Source organism: Carcharhinus amblyrhynchos, chromosome 13 (assembly GCF_965287045.1).
Source record: "Carcharhinus amblyrhynchos chromosome 13, sCarAmb.v2.hapA, whole genome shotgun sequence".
NCBI lineage: Eukaryota > Metazoa > Chordata > Chondrichthyes > Carcharhiniformes > Carcharhinidae > Carcharhinus > Carcharhinus amblyrhynchos.
This window is the reverse complement of record NC_137336.1, coordinates 11116960-11138803: the sequence shown is the minus strand read 5'-3', so window position 1 is coordinate 11138803 and position 21844 is coordinate 11116960. Positions and strand designations below refer to the sequence as shown.

Here is a 21844-nt window from a genome sequence, read left to right as displayed (position 1 = left end):
TTGTTTGTAAGCCGGGAGCAGGAGCACAGTTTTGTGGTCCGATTTGCCGAATGTGCGGGCAGAGGATAGAACGATAGGAAAGTTTGATACTCATGTAGCAGTGGTCTAGGATGTTTCGGCCTTTGGTGGGACAGGAGACGTGTTGATGGTATCTCAGCAGGGCACCCAATGTGGTTGTGACAGGTGACTTATGGTTGTGCACAGTGGCTTGCTGATTGTGAACAGTGGTCACGGTTGTGAAAGGTGACTTAAGGTTGTGTACAGTGACTTGTGAACAGGAACTCAGGGTTGGGAACAGTGCTTTAAGGTTTATTTGTACTACACTGCCTGTAGCCCCAATGCCACTTACAGCTCTGAGAATTTATCGAGGGTGACTCAAGTCTGTGCGACTCTCAGGGCTGGTGGGAATGGACTCCCAGAAACCACACTTCCTGCGTGTTGGGCTTTTGATGGCCTGAATTTCTGAGTTGATCCACATTGCCAAAGAATTGGATTTTGCTCACTACAATGTACTCATCTGCCCTGGCCAAGATCCAGACAGAAATGGAGCGGGTGAGCGATTGAGATAAGTGACCTGTCGATTTGTGGAGTTTGTCAGCATGATGTTGGCTGAAGGAACTTATTGACCCTGAAACGTCAGAACATTCATTTAATGTCTAATCAGAAAGACAGCACCTCCGACAGTGCAGCACTCTCTCATTACTACACTGGGTTATGTCTCTCTGGAATTGGGATTAAATGAATCTCTAACTCGCAGGAGTTCTCCTCACTGACCCAACAGGAGATTTGATACAAACGCAACACTAAACTCATTGGAAATCCCAATTCACTGCTGATTCCCAATGAGTTAATTACCAATTTCACACCTGTGCCAACTTATGGAGTGATTCCTTTCCCATGTTCCAACTTGGCAATAGTGGTCTCTGTCTCCTCAATGGATCTGGTGGCAATTTCTCCTTCTCTTTGGAGAGAGACTGTTAAGAGTGGAAACCATTGATGGGTTGGTATTCGAGTGACTAAATAGAACTCTTGGCTTTGTCATTCTGGATGATGTGAAGATTTGCTGGAGTAACATCAGGAGCCAGGTTAGTCCTCATTCTGACTCGCTGTAGAGAGTGTTCTCTGAGCTGAGTTAACCCCAAAAAACTCTTGTTCATTCGGGTCAGGAGTTACCGCATCCCCAGCTCCTGACTTTCCACAAACACAGGCAGCCTCTGGGGAAGGTGCGGGGGGAGGAGGGGAGAAGAGGGGAAGGGGAAAGGAAGAGGAGTGGGGGAAAGAGGCTGGGGAAAGGGGAAAGGAAGAGGAGCCGGGGAAAGAGGGGAGGGGGATAAGGGGAAAGAGGGGAGGGGGATAAGGGGAAAGAGGGGAGGGGGATAAGGGGAAAGAGGGGAGGGGGATAAGGGAAGGCGGGAACAGGGGATGGGGAGGTGGGGGAACAAAACACTTGATTCTGAGAGAGAGAGAAATATTAGGGATTCTATGAAAACATACTGTTGATTCTTGTTCAAAACCATGAGAAATGCTGGCCTGTTTACTTTCAGATTTCACTTCAAATAGCAGAGAAAGCTTGTTTCTCCATCAAACGGCTGGAATTGATTGGGACACTGAGAGGTGAAGTGTGGGGAATGACAGCAGTCAGTTTATTTACAGCAAGTTTCCTCAAACTGCAGTGTGGTGAATGAGCAGCCCATGGTCTGAATTCACAGGATTCCGGGGAGGGTTCAGGAACTCTCTCCCCCGCCAGCTCCAGCAGCCCCGGGGCTCTCTGATCCCCATCAATGTTCACTGGGGTCTGAGCCCCTCCATCCCGCCTGGGAGAGCGGAATTAACCTTAGCCAAGTCCCGGGAAGCAGAGGACTGGGAAGCGGCCGGGGCAACCTGAGCTGCCAGCCTCAGAAGAGGGGCTGTGCGGGAAAAGTGACCATTTCAGGGTCTTAATTGGGGCGAGGGCAGGATTCCCGCCCGATGGTAACATCTCTCTGAGGGCGGGAACCCCCTCCTGCCTCAGGACCCGCCGGGCGGGCGCGGGATGTGAAGAGGTGTCTCAGAATTTCAAAGACAAATGTTGGCCAAGGAATCACTTTCCCTTCTCGGAGAAGGATTTTCACAGTAACTTCACTGAAGTGTTAATGTAAAGCTTACTTTGTGACACTAAACCCAATCTCCAAATAGGGGCCGCGGCATCTTTCTTTCATTCAGCTGAGAGGGCTGAATGGCCTCAGTTGATATCTCACCCGGAAAGGTGCCTCTGACCGTGGAGTGCTCCCTCACTCCGGAGGGTCAGCCTGGGTTCCGCTCTTGTCTGAATCGGGGTTTGAATCCAGTGACTACCTGATTCAGGAGTAACTACTGAGACCAGGCAGAAACCAAGTCATTCTGACACCCGCCCGCCCCCGGGATAACCATCCTCCTCGTAGATTCAAGGTGTTGTATCAGTGAATACTCTTCACATTCAGAACTATCTCCCCCCAGCAGAAAACTGCTTCCATTCACCACTGACAGCGATACAGGAAGGTGGGGCGAGGGGGGGGTTGGAACTTTCCCAGGAGCAAGAAATGAAAGTTGGGGAGGACCGACCACAGGGAAGAGGAAGAGAGGCGGGGGGGGACACTGACACAATGACACCTTGGAGACCTACGGACCTGTGAGGAACACTGAGCGGTACTGCAGCGGTTCAGGCAATGGAGAGCTGCGGACCTATTTGGGACACTTAAGGGGACAGCGCAGTTCAGACTGTGGGAGCTGCGGACCTGTGAGGGACACGCGGCAGGACGGCCGCCGTTCAAACAGAGGGAGCTGCGGACCTGTGTGAGACACTCGGCCCCCCCCCCCCCCTCGCCGGCTCAGAAGGGCGCGAAGTTCGAAAAAAAGGAAAGCGTCAGGCTGATGGGCTGCGGAGTCATTAACATTAGGGACAGTGATTAAATAGCTGAATCAAAGCGAAACGTTTATTTATTGGGAAAAGTATTATCTATCATCTGTATCTAGTTTTTTTATAGTTTAAGGCGTTAATTGTACATTTGAAGCACGTCAGGAGAGGCTCATAGAAGCATAGAAGAGGCCATTCAGCCCATCGAGTCTGCACCAACAATAATCCCACCCAGGTCCTATTCCCATAACCCTCCATATTTACCCTAGCTAATCCCCCTGACACGGCCAATCCACCTAACCCACACATCTTTGGAGTGTGGGAGGAAACCAGAGCACCCGGAGGGAAACGCACGCAGACATGGGGAGAATGTGCAGACTCCACACAGATGTCTGGCTTGTCACATGTGGGGAGTCCTGGACTCTGCCAGTTGCAGGAAGTGCTCTCAGCTGCAGAAGCTGGAGGTCCAGGTTTCAGAGCTTGGGCAGCGGCTGGAGACACTGTAGCGCATTGCGAGGCTGAGAGTTACGTGGTTACATGTTTAGCAAGGTGGTCTCAGTGCAGTTTGAGGGGCTACAGCAAGAAGGTAATGGGTAACCACCAGACAGTCCAGGAAGAACAGGCAGGTAGTACCTGTTTTAGGTAGAGTTTCCCTGGGCTCCCACTCACTCAGCAATATTCTACTTTGATGAGTGTTCCGGTACCTTAGAGAGCACAGTCAGAGCCAAGCTTCAAGCACCACAAGAGACTTGACCGTATGGGGGAGGAGGAAGAAGAGAGGAAGAGCAATAGTGATAAGAAATGGGGAGGCATTGGAGGTTCTGATGGGACAATGGACAAGTCCCCAGGCCCAGATGAATTGGATCCCAGGCTGACGTGAGAAGCGAGGCAGCAAATTGCAGGGGCTCTGACAGAAATTTTTATTCCCTCTCTATCCACGGAGGGAAGTGCCAGAAGACTGGAGGATGGCTAATGTGGTTCCACTTTCCACAAGAAAGTTGGTGGTGTTGAACCAGGAAATTACAGACCGGTAAGTCTCACATCAGTGGTAGGGAAACTGTTAGAAAAAATTCTGAAGGAGAGAATTAATATTCACACCCAGGCATGGGTTAATTAAGGATAGTCAGCCTGGATTTGTTACAGGGAGGTCATGCCTTACAAATTTATTAGAATCTTTCAAAGATGTGATCAAGTGTGTGGATGTGGTAAGTTCAGTTGGTGCAGTTTACGTGGATTTTAGCAAAGCTTTTGACAAGGTCCCTCATGGGAGACTGATTGAGGAGTTTAAAACACATTGAATTCAGGGAAGCTTGGTGAGATAGATCGGAAACTGGCTTTGTAATAGGACACAAAAGGTAGTGATAGAAGGCTGTCTGAGTGAGTGGATACCAGTGTCCAGCGGCATACCACAAGGTTCAGCACTGGGACTCGTGATGTTTGTTATGGACATAAATTATATAGATGAAAATGTAGGGGGAATGATAAGCAAGTTAGCAGACATGGTAAATAATGAAGGAGACGATCGTAAATTACAGGAATAGACATCAATGGACAGATGGACAAAGCAGTGGCAGATGATGTTTAATCCTGATAAGTGCGAGGTGACGCACTTTGAAAGAAGAAATAAGACAAGGGAGTATTTAATGAATGGCAGCACACTGGGAAGCTCAGAGTAACAGAGAGATCTTGGGGTCATTATTCGCAGATCCCTGAAGGAGGCAGAGCATGTGAATAAGATAGTTAAAAAGGCACATAGAATACTTGCTTTCATCAGTCATGGTATAGAGTATAATAGCAAGGAGGTAATATTGGAGTTGTACAGAACATGGGTTAGGACACAGCTGGGTGAGCAGTTCTGGTCACCTCACTCCAGGAAGGGTGTGATTGCACTCGAGGGGGTACAGAGGAGATTCACCTGGGATGGAGCACCTGAGCGATAAGGAGAGACTGGATAAGCTTGGATTGTTTTCTCTAGAGCCGAGAAGGTTGAGGGGGGACATGACTGAGGTGTGTAAGATTATGAGGGGTATGGACAGGGTGAGTAGGGAGCAGCTGTTCCCCTTGGTTGAGGGGTCAATCACAAGGGGGCGTATTTTAGGCTGAGGGGGCAGGAGATGCAGAGGGGATTTGAGAAAAGAGTTTTTCACTCAGAGGGTGGTGGGAATCTGGAATGCACTGCCTGACACAGGAAGACAGAGATAGATAGGTTCTTGATCAATAAGGGGATCATGTGTTACGGGCAGAAGGCAGGAGATGGAGATGAGAATCATATTAGCCATGATTGATTGGTGGAGCAGGCTCGATGGGCTGAATAGCCTAATTCTGCTCCTATATTTTATGGTCTTAGGGCCTGGGAAGGCAGCGGAGGCCAGAAACCTTACAACCTTTAAAAAATATTTGGTGAACATTTGTCACGTCATACTATTCAAGGATATGGGACAAGTGCAGGAAAAGGGGATTAGCGCCCCTTTAGTGGTCGTTGTTGTCATTACAGATTCAATGGGCTGAAGGGCCTTTTCCATACTCGATGTCTTTATGACACAGACATGTTGGAAAATTAGAGAGAAGATGCAGAGGTGACAGGACTGAAGGAGGTTGAATATTAAAGACCATCTTCACACATCCTTAGCGTCAGATTTCTGAAGCTTCTGTAAAACGGATGGAAACGTTAACAGTGCAGGGACTGCTGGTTTAAGATGACTCATTTGTTTAAAATTCCAAGCCCAATTTGTGGTGTTGGATCATCTGTGACTGTGTCATTAGACCGAAGGGATCTGGGCCATTTCTTTCCACCATTAAGTGTGAGATATTTACTGTGTTCTGCCAAGTTGAGAATTATCCCACCAATTTACTTTATCATCTAGAGATTGGTTTGGCATTTCATACCTCTGACTTCCTCACTGAACGGGAGACTTTCTGTGTCCTCCCCTCTCAGACAAGCTGCCCATGGCGAGCGTATCGACAGCTACATGCTCCCCAGTGTCGTACCGGTGGGAGACCCCCTTCCCAGGTGGGGGACTCAGAAGATCTTCATTTAAAAGTCAAATCCTTGCTAACTTCCATTTGTGGAAATGCCAGATTCAATATTCCTCATCGGAATTTGAGTTGGAAGATCAGATTTTGTAGCTGAACCCAATAAGTCTCCTCATCCATCAGTGCTACATGTTACTCTCAGTTTTCCCGTCATATAATACCTCACTCAGGTGGTGTAACAGTTTGCCACTTGGCAAACAGTCAGACGGCGCGGTGGCACAGTGGTTAGCACTGCAGCCTCACAGCACCAGGGACCTGGGTTTGATTCCTGGCTCGGGTCACTGTCTGTGTGGAGTTTGCACATTCTCCCTGTGTCTGCGTGGGTTTCTCCAGGTGTTCCGATTTACTCCCACAGTCTGAAAGACATGCTGGTTAGGTGCATTGACTTGAACAGGCGCAGAGTAGGGGAATTTCACAGTAACTTCATTGCAGTGTTAATGTCAGCCTTACTTGTGACAAGTAAATAAACTTTATTCAAAGGTTTGTTTCTCACTGATAGGAATGTGTTGTACACAGGGTAAAGTCACTATAGTCCCAGATGACTACAGGCTATGGCTGGTGGTGATTTAACCTGAGGGTCGCCACACCTCAGGCTTGGGGCAGGGTTGAGAAGTCCTTCATAAATGACCTCAGTCAGTGTGAGGAATTGAACCCACTCTGTTGGTGTCACCCTCCATCATAAACCAGGTGTCCATCCAACTGAGCTAAATGTTGTACGCACCTTTGAGCTGTGTGTGTTTTTGTGGATATACTTGAGTTTATTTGCTCTTAGATTGGTTTTAAAAATATTTAATTGAATATTTTATGGAACAGTGAATAGTGCAAATGCAGCACTGAGATTCAATTGTAGAGGGATCACAAAGCAGCGATGCTAGGGAAGAATTTCCATCTCCCCCTCGCAGGGAGATGGACTGGGGTGGGCACAGTAAGAAGTCTCACAACACCGGGTTAAAGTCCAACAGGTTTATTTGGAACCACGAGCTTTTGGATGCAGGGGCAGAACTGCGAAGGCTCCTGATGCCAAATAAACCTTTTGGACTTAAACCTGGTGTTGTAAGACTTCTTCCAGTGTGGCCCACCATTGACCAGAGGCAGGACCTTCCGGTTCTGCCAATCTCTCCGGCATTTTGTGTTGTTCACCGGCTGTGTTGCCTGGGAACCCTCAACGGGGAGTCACCATGAGCAGGGCTGGAGGATCTCACTGGCAGGACGTGCCAGAGTATCCAGCGCGCTATGTTAAATTTGGATGGAATTGTGGTTGGACTACATTTGGAGTACTGTGCACAGTCCCTCAACACTCCCCCTGCCCCCTGCCCACTGCACCCACTGAGACCCCTGACTCCAGATTTACCCAGACTCCTTGCCAAAGCAGGACTGCCCATGGTCCCAACATTGAGCCCCACTCCCAGCCGTCACTGTCAGATCTACGGAGCAGCCGGACAATCCAACTGACCAACCGTTCCCTAAGGTGGGAACTCCTGTCGAGCTAGGGGCAGAGGTCAGGTCTTAAAGCGATGAATCTGTGTTGAACTGCTTTTGGATCGCCATCAGAACCCTGTGCAGGCTTCTCCCACCCAACATCCCCAGACATTTTAGATGGTGGGCTGGGGGATGGGTGGGTGGACGGAGAGGAGATAGCCCAAACAATCCAGCCTGTTATTAAACCAGCTTCCAGGCAATGCATTGCTCATTATAACAACTCACTATGTTTACAGAACATTTCCCCTCATTTGCCCTGAGGATTTTTTTTTTGGCTGTCTCTCTAACTTATCAATTCTCTCGGCACAGAAAGCAGTTTCTCCCTATCCATTCAACTATGAAAATATCCTCATGGGAGAATAACCCAGTTTCTCATAAAATTAAAGCCCCATTTTTGTCAATCTCTCTCCCTGCAATCTTCACATCCTCCGTATTGTGTGATTGAGAATCGAACATAGAAATCCAGCTGAAATCTATAGTGCTCTATAAATTTCTAACAAAGAGCCCCTGTAAATCCTATCACACTCTCAAAGGACCCTCTGTAATTACTGACACACTCCCCCGGGACCTCCTGTAAATACTGACACATTCCGCGGGGGATCCCCTGTAAATACTGACACATTCCACAGGGGATCCCCTTAAATACTGACACACTCCTCAGGGACAATCTGTAATTACTGAGACACTCCCCGTATAACCCCCTGTAAATACCGACAACACTCCCTGGGGAGCCCCCTATAAATACCAGCACACTCCCTGGGACCCCTTGTAAGTACTGACATACTCCCCAGTGACTTCCTGTAAGTACTGACACACTCCCCAGGGACTTCTTGTAATACTGATACACTCCCCAGGCACCCACTCTAAATACTGATACAGTCCCCAGGGACCCCCTGTAAATACTGACACCCTCCCCATGGACCCCCTATCGATACCAACACACTTCCCGGGACCCCTTGTAAGTACTGACACACTCCCCAGGCACTTCCTGTAAATACTGATACACTTCCCAGGGACCCCTTGTAAATACTGACACACTCTCTGGGGACCCCCTGTAAATATTGACACGCTCTCCGGAGACCTCCTATAAATACTGACACACTCCCCAGGCACCCCTTGTAAATACTGACAAACTCCCCCAGAACCCTCTTAAATACTGACACACTCCCCGTTGACCCTCTGTAAATACTGACACACTCCCCGTTGACCCCCTGTAAATACTGACACACTCCCTGGGGACCCCCCTGTAAATATTGACACACTCCCCACGGACCCCTCCCTGTAAATATTGACACACTCCCCACGGACCCCTCCCTGTAAATATTGACACACTCCCCACGGACCCCTCCCTGTAAATATTGACACACTCCCTGGGGACTCTCTTTAAACACTGACACGTTTCTGGAGGTTCTCTGTAAATGCTGACACACTCGCTGGGGGCCCTCTGTAATGAGTCTCATTGGGGTACAGGCCCAAAAGCACTGTCATTGACTGGGGCTGTATGATACAAGCTTCAAACCCTTAACCTTCTGATTCAGAGGCAGGAATTCTGTCGCTGTTCCAAAAGCTCACTCTGCAAGTACACATAACTGGTCTTTACAGGAGTGGTGAGATTATAGAACTCAGCCCCACGGGGAACGGTTGAATGGCCGAGATGCATTTAACAGGAATCTGTTAAATGTATTGGTGGGGGGTTGGGGGGGCGTGGGTGCAGAGTGAAAGGAGGTAGTGAGAGGGTGGGGTGAAGAGGGGTGAGAGGAGGTGAGTGCTGGGTCAGTTTCTGCTCCATAAATCCTGCACAGTTTATATCTCAGCATCAGGAGCGATGCCACTCACTGATTGAGCAACAATGGGAGGTATTTGATAGCGTGTTGTTACTGTGCACTGTGCTGCGTTGTGTTGAGCACTGTCCTCAGGGCCGGATTATTTACTGTTCGAGACTCTGTAAACATGCAGGAAAACAGGAACCCCACCCACCGTGTGTGAATTTTCGAACAGTATCTCCAGTATCCTGTTTTTTAATTTTGGAGGGTGTGTGAATTGTGTCCACAAGGCACTGACTTCACGGAACCAGCGACATCTACACCTTTGCCGAAAGTGAAAGAAATATCTGCGTTTCCATAGCGCCTTTTACAACCCCGGCACATTACAAAACACTCGATAGCTGAAGGAGTGCATTTGAAAGTGTAAACACTGTTGTAATATTGCAAACACGGAGAGGTGTGCAGCACTCCCTCGGTACTGACCCTCTGACAGTGCGGCACTCCCTCGGTACTGACCCTCTGACAGTGCGGCACTCCCTCGGTACTGACCCTCTGACAGTGCGGCACTCCCTCGGTACTGCCCCTCTGAGAGTGCGGCACTCCCTCGGTACTGCCCCTCTGAGAGTGCGGCACTCCCTCAGTACTGCCCCTCTGAGAGTGCGGCACTCCCTCAGTACTGCCCCTCTGACAGTGCGGCACTCCCTCGGTACTGACCCTCTGACAGTGCGGCACTCCCTCGGTACTGACCCTCTGACAGTGCGGCACTCCCTCGGTACTGACCCTCTGACAGTGCGGCACTCCCTCGGTACTGACCCTCTGACAGTGCGGCACTCCCTTGGTACTGACCCTCTGACAGTGCGGCACTCCCTCGGTACTGACCCTCTGACAGTGCAGCACTCCCTCAATACTGACCCTCTGACAGTGCGGCACTGGAAGTGTTGGCCTTGAATAGCCCCATAGAGTGCACTGTATGGGTTTGTGTTGGAAGAATGGCCTGTTGGATTCTGTGTGAGAGGCCAAGGAGCGACCCTTGGAAGAGCCACAGAGGGGAGAGGAAAAAGCCAAGAGGTGATCATCTCTGAAATAAGCTGTTGCATTAACTCCGAGAGCTGAACCTATGGACCCGCGAGACCAGACTGTTTAACGTGGACCCATTTTAAACATCTGGCACTTCTTACACCCACACATGGCATTTGAATAGAAATGGGGAGCAGGGGAAGTGTTCAACGGGATCGCAGTCATTATCTGGGAACAATTATTTCACAAACAGCCTTTGGCACGGTTTACTGAGATTTGTGAAAAGGCTTTCGTGTTGGGAGGCGAGTTTTTTTGTTTGCCAATGTGAATGTGAAGCGTCTGAGGCTGTAAAAATGAATCTCGTGTTTGGAAGACTTGTGATTGGAATGGTTCCGATTTGCGTTGCAGACACTGAGCCTGCGGGTGAGATCTCTGTCCTCAGCTCCTCTCAAAGCCACAAGGTTCAAGATGTGTTTATCTGAACCTGTACGACTAGCTGTTAAATCCGGGCCGTCCATCCTGGTTCAGAGATCATAGAGGTTTACAGCAATGGAAACAGCTCCTTCAACCCAACTTGTCCATGCTGCCCTTTTTATTTATTTATTCGTCACAAGTAGGCTTACATCCACACTGCAATTAAGTTACTGTGAAAAGCCTCTTAACCTTCTAAGCTAGTCCCAATTGCCCCCGTTTGGCCCATATCCCTCTATACCCATCTTATCCATGTAAGTGTCGAAATACTTTTTAAAAGACAAAATTGTACCCGCCTCTACTGCAATCTCTGGCAGCTTGTTCCAGACACTCACCACCCTCTGTGTGAAAAAATTGCCCCTCTGGACCCTTTTGTATCTCTCCCCTCTGACCTTAAATCTGTGCCCTCTAAGTTTAGATATCCCTACCTTTGGGAAAAGATCTTGACTATCTGGCTGATTTATGCCCCTTATTATTTTATAGACCTCTGTAAGATCAGCCCTCAGCCTTCTACGCTCCAGAGAAAAAAATCCCAGTCTGTCCAGCCTCTCCTTATAACTCAAATGATCAAGTCCCGGTAGCGTCCTGTTAAATCCTTTCTGCACTCTTTCTAGTTTGATATACTTCCTGTAACAGGATGACCAGAACCGTACACAGTATTCCAAGTGTGACCTTACCAATGTCTTGTACAACTTCAACAAGACGTCCCAACTCCTGTATTCAGTGTTCTGACCAATGAATCAAAGCACGCCTAATGTCTTCTTCACCACTCTGTGGTCAATCGCACTCACCCTGCAACTCACTGTCTTCACTCGCTTTCTCCAACTAATCTCCTCCCCACTCCACACCAACAGGAGGGAGGCCATTCAGCCCCTCAAGCCTGCCCTACCCTTCAGTTTGACCATGGCTGATCTGCACTTTGACTCTGTTTACCCAGCCTGGGTCAGTAAGCCTAATTCCCCCTCGCACAACAGAAATCTATTAATCTCATCTTTGAAATTCTTAGTTGGTTTCCCAGCCTGAACAGTTTTCTGTGAGAGGGAGTTCCAGATCACTACACTCTTTTTGTGTGATGAAGTGCTATTGTGCTTTTAAAAATTGATATAAAGCTCAAAGTTCATGTATTATTGTCACAAGTAGGCTTACATTAACACTGAAGTTACTGTGACAGTCCCCTTGTCCGGCGCCTGTTCGGGTACACTGAGGGAGAATTTAGCACAGCCAATGCACCTAACCAGCATGTCTTTCAGACTGTGGGAGGAAACTGCAGCATCCGGAGGAAACCCATGCAAACACGGGGAGAACGTGCAGACTCTGACCCAAGCCAGGAATTGAACCCAGGTCCGTGGCGCTGTGAGGCAGCAGTGCGACCATGCTGCCCAATATGAAGCCGTGTCTGCTTGGGTTTCCTCCTGGTGCTCCAGTTTCCTCCCACGGTCCAAAGGTATGCAGGCTTGGTGCATTGGCCACGTTAAATTGCCCCTTAGTGCCCTGGGATGCGTAGGTTAGAGGGATTAGCGGGGTAAATATGTGAGGTTACAGGGATAGGGCCTAAGTGGGATTGTTGTCGGTGCAGACTCGATGGGCCGAATGGCCTCTTTCTGTTCTGTAGGGATTCTGTGATTCTAAGCCATCTGGAGCCAAAATGTTTTGCCGCATTCTGCCCTCATCTGCCGTCTTCCCTTCTCTCTCAGGGGCTTATCTGAGAGTTCTGCCATTTGATTTGATTTGATTTATTGTCACGTCTTTTAACATACGGTGAAAAGTATTGTTTCTTGTGCACTATACTGACAAAGCATACCATTCATAGAGAAGGCAATGAATGTAATGTTACAGTTATAGTTGGGGTGTAATTAGAAGGTGTGCTGAGTACAGCTTGTGGGAAGTCACCTTGCTCTGGCACCATCTTGGATTCACTGCTTGAGGCAGAGCCACTGTCTAAATTATTGAAATGAATTCCGAGATGCAGCGCTGGGGGTAACCTTTGGCCTTTGGCCTTCTGGCTGGGGAATGTGCCCAGTGCCTAACTTCAGTTAAATTACATCCCAGGGTCACCATCTGACTGCTTCGCCCAAGGTTCCCACTGCCCCTCACCCCGGTCTGCACCCTCCCCTCACCTCAGCCCCCACTGCCCCTCACCCCGGTCTGCACCCTCCCCTCACCTCAGCCCCCACTGCCCCTCACCCCAGTCTGCACCCTCCCCTCACCTCAGCCCCCACTGCCCCTCACCCCAGTCTGCACCCTCCCCTCACCTCAGCCCCCACTGCCCCTCACCCCGGCCTGCACCCTCCCCTCACCTCAGCCCCCACTGCCCCTCACCCCAGTCTGCACCCTCCCCTCACCTCAGCCCCCACTGCCCCTCACCCCAGTCTGCACCCTCCCCTCACCTCAGCCCCCACTGCCCCTCACCCCGGTCTGCACCCTCCCCTCACCTCAGCCCCCACTGCCCCTCACCCCAGTCTGCACCCTCCCCTCACTTCAGCCCCCACTGCCCCTCACCCCGGTCTGCACCCTCCCCTCACCTCAGCCCCCACTGCCCCTCACCCTGGTCTGCACCCTCCCATCACCTCAGCCCCCACTGCCCCTCACCCCAGCCTGCACCCTCCCCTCACCTCAGCCCCCACTGCCCCTCACCCCGGTCTGCACCCTCCCCTCACCTCAGCCCCCACTGCCCCTCACCCTGGTCTGCACCCTCCCCTCACCTCAGCCCCCACTTACACAGAGGGTGGTGGGGGCCTGGAACGCGGGGAGAGGGCAGGAAAATAGAACTAAATGAATTGTTTAATCGGAGAGCCAGTGCAGACATGATGGGCCGAATGTCCCCCTCAGTGCGTTAACAATGAGGTGGGAAAGATCACAGCGTGAGCATTGAATCCGATCGGAGGACAGGTCCATGGTTTGTTATGTCACGTTAGGTAGCTGCAGAGACGAGAGAGGTTGGAATTGATTCTCTCTGGGGGAAAAGGTGGCAGAGGGAGATTCGATGGAGATATTTAAAATTCTGTTGGGTTTTGACAGAGCCAGCAGGGAGAAAGCTTTTCCAGTGGCGGGAGAGGGCACAAGATTTCAATTCATTAGCAAAGAAACCAGGCACTGCCTGAAAGGGCAGTGGAAGCAGATTCCAGAGTAATTTTCAATGGGAAATTGGATAGATCCTTGAAAACTAGCAGTGTGGTGGAAAAGAGAAGGAGATTGGGATTAACTATGCAGCTCTTTGTAAGAGCTAACACTGACGCAATGGGCCGAATAGCCACCTTCTTTACTGTGGGACCCTCTGTGTGAGTGATGTGGTAGTAATTGAATGGACAGGAGCTGTTCCTTTAGGCCCTGAGTTTCCAGGAAGGAGTCACGTGGTGCTCTGAGTCAAATGTCTCCAATGTGTGAAGTGACCGGAATATCTCTGACTCTCCACAGGTCTGGTGCAGGGATTCTCCATGTCAGCACCCACGCTCAGCATTTCAGGAACGGAGTACTCGATCAACGCAAGCAACACTCTCACCATCACCTGCAGGTGAGTGCGGCCAGTGGGACAGAGCCTGCCCTCTGAAAACCATTGAAGATGAGCTGCCACTGAATTGAATGCCCTGGTATAGAGGGCATTAGCTATGAGGAGAGGCTGGAGAAACGTGTTTTGTTCTCGCTGGAGCAACAGAGGTTGAGAGGCGACCTGATAGAAGTCTACAAGATTATGAGGGGCATGGACAGAGTGGGTAGTTTGAAGCTTTTTCCCAGAGCGACAGAGTCAATTACTAGGGGGCATAGGTTTAAGGTGAGAGGGGCAAGGTTTAAATGAGATGTACGAGGCAAGTTTTTTTACACAGAGGGTGGTAGGTGCCTGGAACTCGCTGCTGGGGGAGGTATTGGAAACAGATACGATAGTGACTTTTAAGGGGTGTCTGGACAAATACATGAATAGATTAGGAATAGAGAGTTATGGTGCCCAGAAGGGTAGGAGTTTTAATGTTGGTGTACGTTTGGCGAGCCGAAGGGCCTGTTCCTGTGCTGTAATTATTTTTGTTCTTTGAACGCAGTCCATTCATTTTTCCAACACTTCAGTTTCAAAGCAAAAGTAATGTACTTCTATATAAAAAATATTAAATTAGATCCTGTGTTGCAAATGGTACACACAACAAAGAAGTCTCACAACACTAGGTTAAAGTCTAACAGGTTTATTTAGTATAAATGCCACTAGCTTTCAGAATGTTCCTTCGTTCCAAAAGCTAGTGGCGTTTACTACCAAATAAACCTGTTGGACTTTAACCTAGTGTTGTGAGACTTCTTACTGTGTTTATCCCAGTCCAACACCAGCATCTCCACATCACTGCAAATGGTACACCAGCTTTAATTACAAAATAATTAGAGTATAAGAATAAGAAAATCTTTCTGCAATTATACAGATGTCGGTGAGGCTAAATCCTCATATGTTTACACAGCATCTCCCCATACTGTTCACCCTAACCGTTCCCAATAGTAGCAATTTGCACATTCTCACCATTAAACCTGCCCTGCTGCATTCTCCATTGAGTTTATCAGTGACTACCTGATATTTATTGACCATGATTGACACAAGCTAGCTTCAGGATATATCGAAGCTGTTTTCTGAGCTTCTGGCAGCCTTAAGCAATGCGAAGAGCATCAAAAACATTCATTTCTAAGTCATTCCTCTCAACGCTGGATTGAACTGAGCCAAGGTACACACGGCAACAAGTCGCAACCTTCACCTTTGATCCCAGTACGCAGCTCACGCTCAGCTGTTGGTGAAGCGAGTTCAGGAAGGTGAGGTTTTTCATTCTCTCTGTCTCTGTTTTTCATTTGTCTTTAATTGACTGGTTGGTGAGCCAGTCCCGTGGGGGCCACAAACAGCAACACTGATATTTATATAGTTTCCAGCCACAAAGCTGGATGTACATCAAGGCACCAAGTAGGAGGTAGGAGACTGGTTCAGGGAGGTGACATTTTGAACCAATTGTGCAAAAGTACGATGAGAGATATTTGAGCTGATGGGGAAAATGGTTATGAGTGCAGCAATTTGTGTGTGGGAGAGAGGGATGAGAAGGGGTTCAACTGCCAATACAGGAAGGAGGGTGAAGGCCTATTGAATGGGAGAGCAGACATGAAGGGCCAGATGGCCTACTCTTGTTCCTATTGAAAAAAAGGAGGGAGTGAATGGAACAAACATCATGGTATCATTACAAGTGAAGAATGGAAGGAGTGACCTGTAAGATCAGAAGTAGGCCATTCAGCCCATCGATTCTGCTGCACCATTCAATGAGATTATGATTGATTGTATATGATAAATCAAGTCCACTTTATCCCCATAACCCTTGATTCCCTTACTGGAGGGACACTTGGATTTTTATTGAATCCAAATTTTATCATCTTACTTGTTGGGATTTGAACCTCGGTCCTTAGGGTCTCATTGATTACAAGTCCAGTGACAATACCTTTACACCACCACCTCACCTTTCTGACAATGTTAGCTGGGGGATAAACATCAGTCCGGGACACCGCAGCAAGCTCCCCTTCTCACCATGGCTTATTTTAAGTGCCTATGAGGGAGATGGAGGTTTAATTGATCTCAAAGGCAGCAGGAGGGATATTTCTGTCCCGCTGCGCTAATCGAATAACGGAGCGGGGTGGGAATTATGAGCAAGAGGTGAAAGACCAGGCTCGCGCCCGATTTCTCACCTCTCCCAATATTACTGGTCCTGTTCTGCCAGTGTAATCAGCCTCACACCTTCAGGGCAATGCCAAGGGAAGGTGGGGGTCTGCATCGGGGAGGGAGGGGGTGGGTGCTGGTCGGTGGGGCCCCTCACTGATCAGGAGGCCTCAACCCCACAGTTTAGGTTTGTTTGGCAAGATAGGCTGCCTCACAGGGACTAGGTTCGATTCCCAGCTTGGGTCACTGTCAGTGTGGAGTCTGCACGTTCTCCCCGTGTCTGCGTGGGTTTCCTCCGGGTGCTCCGGTTTCCTCCCACAGTGCAAAGATGTGCGGGTTAGGTTGACTGGCCACGCTAAGTTGCCCCTTAGCGTCAGGGGGATTGGGAGCTTAAATGTGTGGGGTTACGGGGATGGGTCCTGGCTGGGATTGTGGTCAGTGCAGGCTCGATGGGCCAAATGGCCTCTTTCTGCACTGTATATTCAATGATAATCTATGATTCCATGATAAGATGGTTTGGAGCAGGAAGCAGGGGATTTCAGGCCGGATTCTCCAACCTCACCTATGGCTGAGATTCTCCAGTCCTGCTGCATTGAATGGAGATTTGGCTGAGTCCAAGTTCTCCATTCTCGCTGGCAGTGGTGGTTTCTAGAAGAGTGTGTTGAGAGTTGTGTTTTTGATTTGCCATGCTGATAAGCAGCTTGGCCATGGTGGGGAGAGGGACGAGGGGAGAGGGTTCCAGGGGGAACCCATGTGAGGGTGTGGCTTTTTTTGTATGGGATTCACACAAAACCATAGACCATAGAAACCATAGAACCCTACAGTGCAGAAAGAGGCCCTTCGGCCCATCGAGTCTGCACCGAACACAATCCCACCCAGGCCCTACCCCCTTATACCCATTAACCCCTCTAACCTACGCATCCCTGGACACTAAGGGGCAATTTCTTAGCATGGCCAACCAACCTAACCCTGGACAAGTGGGGAATTCGCACAGGCATGATCTACAAAAGTGGGTAAAAGAATGAGGGAGTGGGAGTTTCCTTCTAAAGGCAGTAGGAGTTCTGTAACTGAGAGAATGAACATGAAGAATGGTTTGGCGAATAGCGAGAGGATTTTAATTTAATAGAACCCAAATGACTCAGAACCCGTGGACAATATCAAGCGAGCAAAAGTACAGTAGTATGTGCAGCTGCTAAGTGAAAGCAGATGTTATACAGGGAAAACATCTGGAATGGCATGGTGCTTTATATTGTAAATCTCTCCAAATTTCACAAGATAGTGCATTGGATTTATTGCGAGTAGAAAGCGATAAAATATCAGCCCCAGTTTCCCCTCCTAACCCCTGCCTAGTGGTCTCCACTGGACTGTATGTGTGCATGTATACAAGACTGCCCAACTGTGATGCCCTCTGCGGTTGAATAGCTTTCAGCCACTTGAAGACAGTATTTCTTAAGGAGGGAGTCTTGTGCCGTGGAGGGTTGTGCTTTGGAGCGACGCTTTCAGGGTAATTTGGGTAATAAAGATGGCAGGAGCCATTTCCTTTCATAAATCCCTGATAACTTTATTCAATCAAACTGTGACCCTGTTACCACATCCTTAATAATAGAATCTAGCATTTTCCCCACTACTGGTTTAGACGAACTGCTCTATAGTTAGTTCCCTGTTTTCCCTTGCGCACCTTTCCTGAATTTGCTACTTTACAGTCCACCGGGACCATTTGAGAATCGAGGGAATGTTGGAAGTTGGGAACCAACATAGTCATTATCTGTTTTAAACCCTAAGTTTGTTTATTAGTATCACAAGTAGGCTGACATTAACACTGCAATGAAGTTACTGTGAAAATCCCCCAGTTGTCGCACTCCGGTGTCTGTTTCGGGTGCACTGAGCGAGAATTTAACACGGCCAATGCACCTAATTAGCACAGTATTTCGGACTGAGAGGAAACTGCAGCACCCAGAGGAAACCCACGCAGACACGGGGAGAATGTGCAAACTCCGAACAGACAGTGACCCAAGCCGGGAATCGATGCCGGGTCCCTGGTGCTGTGAGGTGACCATTGTGACACCAGCCATCAAAACCAGGGGAGTTGTTGGCTTTAAATCTCCTTCAATTACTCTGCCTTTATGAATAATGATAATAACCCTAAAGTTCTCCCTTTCCCTCGACCCTTGTTGCCTCACTCTTTCTCATTTCCCGTAATGCCTTCCACCATGAAGACAGAGTTTGTTTAATGCCTTTGTCATTTCCTTGTTCTCCATCATGATTTATCCTGTCTCTGCCTCTCAAGGATTCCCATTTACTGAGGCAAATCTCTTCCTTTTTACGTATCGATAAAAGGAAACCTGACGTCCTCAGATTTAAATTCCTGGTGACCACATTGTTCTCTTTTTCCTCTTTGATAACTTGAAAAGGGATCTGAATGAGTCGACATTCAGTTGGCGACACGTGTACACATCAGCTTCTTTCTGCATTGCTTCATTGGACAAAAGTTACGAGAAATCTCAAGTACATTAACAAATTTCTCATTCACTTCCACCAGATGGCTGGGATCTCTTGTGAGCCTTAGGAACTTAGGGAGAACTGAATGTTAAAGTGCCAATGTCCATCTAAGAACAAAAAAAATTACAGCACAGCAACAGGCCCTCCGAGCCTGCACCGATCATGCTGCCCAACTGAACTAAAACCCCCTACCCTTCCAGGAACCATATCCCCCTATTCCCATCCTATTCGTGTATTTGTCAAGATGTTCCTTAAAAGCCACTATCGTACCTGTTTCCATTACTTGCCCTGGCAGCGAGTTCCAGGCACCCACCACCCTCTGTATAAAAAAAATTTACCCCGTACATCTCCTTTAAACTTTGCCCCTCGCACCTTAAACTAGTAATTGATTCTTCCACCTGGGAAAAAGCTTCTGACTATCTGCTCTGTCCATGCCCTTCAAAATCTTGTAGGCTTCTGTCAGGTCACCCCTCAACCTCCGTTGTTCCAGTGGGAACAAACCAAGTTTCTCCAATCTCTCCTCATAGCTAATGCCCTCCATACCAGGCGACATCCTGGTAAATCTTTTCTGTACCCTCTCCAAAGCCTCCATATCTTTCTGGTAGTGTGGCAACTAGAATTGAAGACTGTATTCCAAATGTGGCCTAACTAAGGTTCTATAAAGCTGCAACAGGACTTGCCAACTTAGTTCGCCTTCTGCTGCCTTGGTAGTAAATTAACACAACAATCATTGGAGCTATTGACTAATTGTAATGATTAATCTTTATTAATTAGTCTAGGGCAGACCCAGACATAAGGTGAGAAAAACTCCCAGTTGTGGAGAGTTTTGGGAACCACAATCACCAGTTCTCCCCACACACTACACCACCATAAGTCATATCTCAAAATTACTTATCGACTGTGCCACAAAATATTCTAAAAGGTCACAACCTGAAAAATTAAAACTGTTTCTCTCTTCACTGACGCTGACAGACCTGCCAAGTATTTCCAGAACATTTTGTTCTGGTTCCAAAATATTATCTGATTTGTGTTTGAATGGATCAATACTGTCTGCTCCCAATATCTCCCGAGGGAGACTTTTGCTGTATTGTACTCTCAGATTGGTTTTGAATTTAATCTTTTTACGTTCGGGCATGTTCTCTGGTTCTGCTGTTCTGGACAACGGGAAACAGTGGTTCACGTGCTCTGGCTGATTTACAGTCCGATAAGCAATCATACCACATCCCAACCTTCTCTCTTCCAATGAGACAAGGCCCAATTTAAGTCGTGTTTCCTTGTAATCCTACTGTCTCAATCAACCCTTCAACCTCTTCCACATTCTGCCCATTGCCATCCATCCAAAGTGGGCATTGAAAACCAGGCAGAATTTTAAAGATGGTGAGCAATTGGCTGAATGCACCGCCCCAACTCTTCAGTTCTCACTGCCATTAACACTCACTCGAGCGTTGATTGTCGATGGGTGGAATTTCCATCCACCCTTGGAGATTGGCCAACAGCTCTTCATCCTGGCCTGACACCTCACAGTAAAAAGTCTCGCAACGCCGGGTTAAAGTCCAACCAGTTTATTTGATAATAAACTCACAAGCTTTTGGAAGCACTGTTCTGAAAGCTTGTGGGTTTATTATCAAATGAACTGGTTGGAATTTAACCTGGTGTTGTGAGACTTTTTACTGTGTTTACCCCAGTCCAACGCCGGCATCTCCACATCAGACGTATCACTGCAGTGGCCGGGGGCGTTGGGGGGGGGCAGCATTGTGGCATCATAGTGTAGATTGAGGTGGGGAAGGGGGTCCCGGATCTCCAGTGTCCTGAGGTGAATGGTGCCCCAACTCTGAGGGGACTTTCAGAGTGAGGTGAACCCCCTTTCCGCCCAAGATGGGGAACATTTTGAACATCACTTGCCCACCCTATTTGCTGTTGTTCCTACCAGCCTAACAGTTGAGGCTGGATGGATAAAGCCCATCGGTGGCCATGAAGTACCTCAATCGGTAAATGGGTGGGTTTCCCGTGCGGAGCTCTGTCCGCCCAAGCATGAAATTGTGTCTGGGTTTGGGTGAGTAGGTTGCTGAAGGGGATCCCATTCATTCAATTTTATACCCGCCCCCGTCCTAGAACTAGCCTTGGGGGGGACGTAAAATTCTGCCCTCAATCTTCTAACACCATCTGATTCATCAGGTCAGCTTAAATGTGGGATGTGGTCCTCTGGCCAAAGAGGGTGTTAGGAAGGGTGCAGGGAGATCACGTTAGCAGCTGATAGACAGAGCCAGGTTGGGATGGTCAAAACTGTAGGGCCTCACTTGAATATCTCTAGGCTGTCTCTCTGGCCAAAATCCCAACAGCCCAATTTTTCCAAAAGGAGCAAATCTTTAATATTTACCATGGCCTCTCAATGCCTGTCATGTCGGAAGAGCTGACAGCATTGGACAGGTGTCATTTGGCTAGTTCTACATCGTTGTGTCAACAGTACTTTTGAAGGTTAACTAAGAACATGAGAACAAGGAGCAGGAGTGGGCCATCTGGCCCCTCGAGCCTGCTCTGCCATTCAATAAGATCATAGACTCAGCTCCACTTACCTGCCCGCTCACCATAACCCTTAATTAAAATTTATCTATTCTTGCCTTAAAAACATTCGATGAGGTAGCCTCAACTGCTTCACTGGGCGGGGAATTCCACAGATTCACAACCCTTTGTGTGAAGAAGTTCTTCCTCAACTCAGTCCTAAATCTGCTTCCCCTTATTTTGAGGCTTTGCCCCTAGTTCTGTTTTCACCCACCAGTGGAACCAACTTCCCTACTTCTACCTTATCTATTCCCTTAATAATCTTATATGTTTCTATAAGATTTCCCCTCATTCTTCTGAATTCCAATGAGTATAGCCCCAGTCTACTCACTCTCTCCTCATAAGCCAACCCTCTCAGCTCCGGAATCAACCTAGTGAATCTCCTCTGCACCCCCTCCAGTGACAGTATATCCTTTCTCAATTAAGGAGACCAAAACTGTACACAGTACTCCAGGAGTGGCCTCACCAGCACCCTAGACAGCTGCAACATAA

The 21844-nt window shown here is 48.4% G+C and overlaps 1 protein-coding gene across 1 annotated transcript in view; it reads left to right on the top strand.

Annotated features, from left to right (window-relative positions):
- The window catches only part of flt4 (fms related receptor tyrosine kinase 4), a 201439-nt gene that overhangs the window by 78235 nt on the left and 101360 nt on the right, over nt 1-21844 (top strand). The window contains exon 3 of the mRNA XM_080201284.1: nt 14050-14146. Coding sequence (XP_080057410.1) covers nt 14050-14146 — 97 coding nt within the window. The remainder of the gene's footprint in view (nt 1-14049; nt 14147-21844) is intronic.